At 32.0% G+C, this 7,057-nt stretch overlaps 1 protein-coding gene across 1 annotated transcript; it reads right to left on the minus strand.

Moving 5' to 3' along the window:
* Positions 1–2,840: 2,840 nt before the first annotated feature.
* LOC110037683 (zinc finger protein 2-like) lies at positions 2,841–3,206 on the minus strand. Its single transcript, XM_020742387.1, has one exon. It carries the CDS (start codon positions 3,204–3,206, stop codon positions 2,841–2,843), a length of 366 nt encoding a protein of 121 aa, XP_020598046.1.
* Positions 3,207–7,057: the final 3,851 nt, after the last annotated feature.

Raw genomic sequence — 7,057 nt, forward strand, 5'->3', positions numbered from 1 at the left:
GATTTAAACAAATTTACAGTCAAAATGACCTGCTCGATGAGATAGACTGGGCAACGACACCAAAATTGGTCTAGTTTGAGTAAAAAAATAGTCGTTAAATTAATTTTGGAACATTTCAATGCATAATTGGAAGATAAAATATATTTGAAATTTGACAAGTTTATTATCAAATCAAGCGTCTCAGAGAGACAAATTTAACAAACCTATGATCGTTCAATGCTGACGTCACTATGGCACTCGTTCACTAAACGTCATTTGATCGAACAAATCTCTTCAAATTCCATTCTTATTTGCACTTTGTAGAGAGGCCTTTCCAGACTATATAAATAGAATTCTACCCCCCTCTTGAGGGAAGATCTTAAGCCAGATGAAGACTAAAGCACAATGAAGGAGCTGAAGTCCATCATCGCTTCTGCACCGCAGATCCAACAAATAACTCTCACTCCCGTAACTGTCAAGCACCGTCAACCACCACCTTACACGAAACTCATCAATCATAAAAGCTTAAAGATACTCGATATATATTCAAGACAACAAGAAAATTTATGGAGCTAGATGCCAAGTTCAGAATCAAGATGTTAACTTTCACCAATGTGGCAATAGATGATGGAATGATTAATTAAATAAATGAACTGTGTTGTCTCTTTCCAAGAGATCTTCTACCATATGCATTCATACATATTTTTCTTCAAATCAAAGCCACCTAAGAAGAGCTCTGATGTGCTCAAAATTATTCTTACCCCTTAATGGTAAATTGCAGCTTAACTACGTCAGTGTTTCAGCACTCATCTGCTAGATATTATTGCATGCTTTCTTGTCAAGAATCCCCACTTCAATTTATTTGAATTAAAAAGCTTCCAAACATGCCATCAATTTCTCATGCTTCTTTTATCAAAGAAACAGTTGCTTTGTGATTTGTCATTACTGTCCAACATTTGAGCTGGCTTTGGTTGGACTGAAGAAATTTCAATAATTTGGTAGCGGGTGGTTATCAATCTCCAGCATTTGTTTGCGATAACCTATTGGTTGAAAGAGAGGACAAATTTTATGAAAAAAGTAATATTGACCGGATCCAGCTTCCATGGATCTAACGGTTTAGAGCGCGACACATGTCGTCAGACGAGCATCTATGAGAATAATTAAAGGTAACTGGAGGACGATTGAACAATAATAGTCGATTGGTTAGAGATTAGTTGAGTAGCTAACCAGAGGCCGATTGAACCAGATGGCGACCAACTCAAGAATTGCCCATATAAAGATCGATAGGCTAGAAGGCGACCTGCCAGAGGTGCACCGACTGAATTTCATGATGTAGATTGATCGGGGGCCAACCGATAAAAGAGGTCAGGTGCGTAATTGTTATTTTATAATAATTTTAGTCATATATAAATAGAGAGACAGTTAAACCATATACTAAAATATTTCACCTCTAACATCTCTTTGTACGTTTCTTTCTTCTTACCACATTCTATATCTCAGGAGTAATTTGTGTATAAATCTAAGTTCAGTACAAATATTAGCTGTTGATGATGTGGATTGACAAATTCTAATTTCAGTGAATAACAAATATCTGTCAATCTATTACTATTGTCTGAGCTCTTATATTATTATTATTTTCCTTAGATTTTGGCTCAAAATTTCATAAGCCAAATACAACATTATAGGATCTTCAAGTAATGATTGAATGAAGGAAAGCTGAACAATAGTGTTTTACGGTATGTTTGGGGCACATAGTTTTTCGAGATGTTAAAATGCAGTTTACTCAAACAAACAAAATTACAGTGTGTTTTGAAAACACCACTGCACCGCCGCCCCAGACGAACCATTAAGGTATCAGATTTGAGCTGAATTCCTTATTTTTACACAAATATGATATATATATATATATTGCCCGCTTAAGATCTTACAAATTTGTCATCCCGAGGCTGACTTGACACTTCTTAACCAATAATATTTTTCAATAATGCAACATCCAATTGGCATGTGGAGATCATTCACTTCTAAACAATTAAAATAATTAATTTGATTATAAATTGGTGGTATTTTTGCATCAATTTATCTTGTGAGGACTTGACACTTCTTACCTATGCTTTAAATTGGTGGTATTTTTGGTGATATGAAGATCTTAGCTATGATGAAAAAGTTTAGGTGTTACATATGTAAATACACAGGAATTGGGTGTTACGTGTGTAATTAGTGACCCAACATCAACAATTTTGATTTTATAATATATTAATTACAAAAAAAAGAATAATTAGAAAAAAAAAATGATCATTTGTAGAACCTTCCCCACCATTTTTCCATACAAATTTCTCAATTCCTCCACAAGATAATAATGTACCTCTTTGCAAATTCTTTTCTAATAATCAATTTTTCTATATAATCACATATAATATATATCATACCTAAAATACCAAAAAATAATTCCAAAAAATAATTTCCAAATCCAACTATATAATAACAAATAAGAGTAAAAAAATCATTATTACACGAGAAGTGAAAGATATTAAAGGTCTGTTTAGTGCAGTTGCAGCTAATTGAATAATTTTTTGATAAGCTGCTTAAAAATAATCTGTCGATGAATTATGTGTGGTAGCTATTATAAATTTTTATTTTTTTGAAAATATCAGACTGCAACCAGAAAGCTGTCATCGCACCAAGATGAGTGTGATGTGAAAATGTTGTTTTCAGCATTTTGAAAAAACATAAGCTGCCAAATTGTTGTTTACCCAAACAAACCAGTTGCGTTTTCAAAAAGTCACCGCACTAAATAAACTGCCCCAAACAGACCCTAAATTAAGGAAAATAAAAATAAAAATAAAATAATAAGAATATTATGATCATAGCCTGAGCGACAGATCCACGTCATCATCCTCCTTCCTCCTATAAACCCCACCCCAAAACATCTCCCCTCCCAAACTTCCTCCATGCCTCGCTGGCGCCGTCGCCTTCCGCCCTGTACCGCCGCCTGCCGAGGCGGAGTGCTGCCTGAGAACGGCGGCCATCTCCCTGCTTCTCTTGGCGAGGTTTCTCTCAACCTTGTGAGCATTTTGATGGCCTCCGAGAGCCTGGGAGCTGAAGAAAGTTCTCTCGCAGTAGTTGCAGGTGAACACTCTCTCCGGTTCGTTTATGTAATCTGCCATGGTGGAAGATGGTGGAGAGGACTGGCTCAGTGCCAGCTCTAGGTTTATTTCCTTTGTCTCCATGAACGGTGATTATTAAGTGTAAGCCCTGCAATTTATGGAGTGGTTGGTATATATATAAAAGGTTGAATTTGTAAAAAATGTCATTCAAGCCCTTGATATATGGATTGTTGTGAGCATATACAAGGGCATGGATGACATTTCGATCATGTTGGAAAAAGTTTCATTCTCTCGTACATTGGGCTATAAATGAGCCGTGGCTGGTTCAGAGTTGCTCATGCTTGAAATCGGATCGTGAATAATGTTCTCGTGTTCAACTCGAAATTTGACTTTAAAATTATTTGGAAAAAAATAGATTAAGAGTGTTGGATTCAAACTTGAAGCAAATAAATGGAGAAGAAGAGCAAAACTACACTACGACACAAAATGTAATGATTTAAACATAAATATAAATATATATAATATATTATTATATAAATAATTATATGATCTTTTTATTTCGAGCTAAAAAAGGTTGAACACGAGCAAACAAAGAATTGTTCTTTTTCGACTCTTTTATAATTCAAGCTTAAGAAATTTGTTCGTGTTCAGCTTGTTTACTTAATGAACGAGCCAAACACAAGCTACTTAACGAGTTGCTCACGAATAACGAGTTTTTTTTACAACCCTATTAGTTGTACACAGTTACTAATCATAATGATACATTTTAAACACAAAAAGTTTTTTTTTTGTATTATACATATATATATATATATGTATATATATATAATATTCTATTTGGAATTATATGCTATTTTAATCAGAAAAAAATCCTATGACTAAAGCTTTTGATCCTCTGTCATTTTACGTTGAGATTCGTGCTAATTTTTTTTTTAAAATATAAATATCTATCATTGATAGGGACTAACGACCACTAATCTCAATATGAAATTAATTAAAATAATACTTTTATATAACTTTATATGAATTTCTTATAATATTTGTGCCCCACTATTTTGTGCATGTGTCCACTCTAACCACATGAAATTATTCCCCTATAAATAAACTCGTTGAGTACATTAACACTCACCTAGTTAAATTTTTAGGAAATTTACATACAGACCACACAATTTGCATGTATTTGCATACTTAACACATGGAGAGTTTGATATTTACATTTATAAGGTATTACAATCTCAAAGTTCTTAATAATGGTATTTTTATGTGATGTTAAAAAGTAGAGTGTTATATATGTAAATATCAAAGTTTAGGTGTTAGATATGTAAATACATAAAAAGTGCATGGTATATATATATAAATTCCCCCTATTTGCCATTTGTCCGTCCATTCACTTATGCATCAAGATTCGCGATTTTTGGATCGTCCATCATGCATGAGGCTTTCCGTGGACGGGATGCGTGAAAGTGGGAGGAAATTATGCGGGCAGAAATGGGGCCGCATGATAAATTGTACGACCTATCGCACAACTACTAGTGCTCTTTTACTTCAAAGAGGGACTACTTTTATTCTTTAAGAGGTCATGCCATTTTTGCATGTTTAGTTATGGTGAAGCTCAGCTTCATCTTGTGAACCCCATATCTACTTTGCTTTGATTAGGCTAAAACTTGTGATGATGATGATGATGATGATTAATTCATATTTATATAAAAATTCATAATTAATTAGAAATAATAAAATCTTAATAAAAAAATGCATAGATTAAGAAATGTTAAAAGATCATAAAAAGATCACACGACTTGTCATGTATCGTATTGAAAGAAATTATTTATCTAATTTTCACTTTTATGACTTTTTCTACTTGATTGAATTATTAAGCTGTGATTTAACATATATTATTGTTGCGTGATAAAATTGCTCTTTTGAACTAGAAGTGAAGTGATGTTTCAATTGCTTCATTTTAGAAATACTTAAGCATACATATGACTGATTAAAATGTGACAATTAAATTTATTTAGAAAAAAAATAAGGAAAATAAGATGAACTTTTAACTAATATCAAAATCTTGCCAATTCATAAAGTTAACCATATAACCCATTTTTTATTATCAAATTAATACAACTATCAACTTTCATTCTCAACATTCTGTTAAATTCCAAATTATTTAGCAGCACTATGGGCAAACGGTATGATTTATGAGTTCGAATGTTTTTGCTTTGTTATTGGATATGTAAATTTATTGATTTTAGTGATATGAATATAAATATATAAAAAATAAGTTGAAGGGCCCAACTTAGATAATGAGTTACTATGTGTATTATGTTTTTGAGACATTACTTTGACATGAGCTATAGAAAGACATTAGTATAATATTTTACAAGAATGTAAACCCTTGACCAAACCTCCATGTCCAAGTTATGATAGGTGTCTTCAAAAATGCTCTTGAAATTAAAGGAGTTTGTTACTATAGTGGACTAGCCTAAGTTAATAAAGGTTTTTGTGAGGGAGTATATTTTAGCATCTATTAAAAATGTTAAATTGGCATGAACAAAACATGCCAAATTAATATCCATAAGCAAAACTAATTTGGTGTAAATGAGGTCTTTAAATCAAATTTTCATTAGCCTTTTCAACAACTATGATCAAATAAATGCTTCAATCAAACACTAAAGGTTAGATAGGCAACAACTGATTTTACAATGGAGGCCTAATAAGATTAAGTAATGATGTTAGATTTATGTGTAGCAGAGGGCCTAACACTAGTGGCTAGACATGTAAGGGAAGGTATATAGCGATACAGGTTTGTTGGACTGAAGTTATCGATCAATTATGATTTGATAGTTTAATAAATCCAAGCATAAAAAAATTGAAAAAAATAAGAGTTTTATAGGGATAGAGTGTAGATGAATAATGATCAATGTGGACACATAGAATACATATATAAGTTAATAAGGATGGTATAGACATGGGATTGTTCACAAGAAAAAAATTATATGAGAAAAAAAAACAAATTATGTGATGCACATCACATATGCATTGGCCAATATAATAATGAAAGTTTAATACAAAAATACCAGCCTTAAAATAGATGCTTGATCAGCAATATTTGATCATGCAGTGAGCCCTAACATGATGGAGGTAGTTTGTAATAGATACTCGACGAACATGAGCTAGTAAAGTATTTTGATTGAGCTACTTAGAGGCATTGAAGACTCAATGAAATGGGTGCACCAAACAAAAATAAACAAGAAGGAAAAAAAAAACTAGTACTCAATCATCAAATGGGTGAAGAAAGTTTGATAATAAAGGATAGATGTGCACTATCTACTTGAAAGATATATGCTCAATCTTCAAGTATGAGTAAAAAATATTTACATAAAAGACAATCATGATTCAATAAAATATAAAAATATAAAATATAAGAGCATATAATACTTTAAATGCCATAAATGCTAAAAAGATACAATGAAATGCTAAAAAGATACAAGTTGGTGATTCATTATAGGTTAAATATCCAGCCAAAGGTCACACAAGAAAGTTAATGTTTACATTTATAATATGATATTTTGATAAATGTTTAGATCTCAATGTTAATGAAGCCAGTTGAAAGACAGGAAAAGGAAGTAAACTAAGTACTAGAGAAAGCGACCAAAATAAAATCAACCATTAAGACATCAAAGGTTGAATAAAAGTCATCAATGAAATTGGTTGGGAGAAAATGAAAGGTGAGATTTGTTTGGTAATGAATTCAACAAGGAAATGGGAAGAATCAAATAGAACAAGAGTCTACTCTGACACTATCAATGGTTTGGTAAAACTCCATCAAAAAATGAAAACTAACAATATTATATGAGACTAATAAAGACATTACTAGAAAGAAATTGAACCAATCGGTAGTAGCTAACCATGTATTGATTTGCAAAGAAATAAATGTTTTTGGTCATCAAAATCTTAATAATTACATAAGCTATAGTTTT

Source organism: Phalaenopsis equestris, unplaced genomic scaffold, assembly GCF_001263595.1.
Source record: "Phalaenopsis equestris unplaced genomic scaffold, ASM126359v1 Scaffold223305, whole genome shotgun sequence".
In the NCBI taxonomy this organism is placed as follows: domain Eukaryota; kingdom Viridiplantae; phylum Streptophyta; class Magnoliopsida; order Asparagales; family Orchidaceae; genus Phalaenopsis; species Phalaenopsis equestris.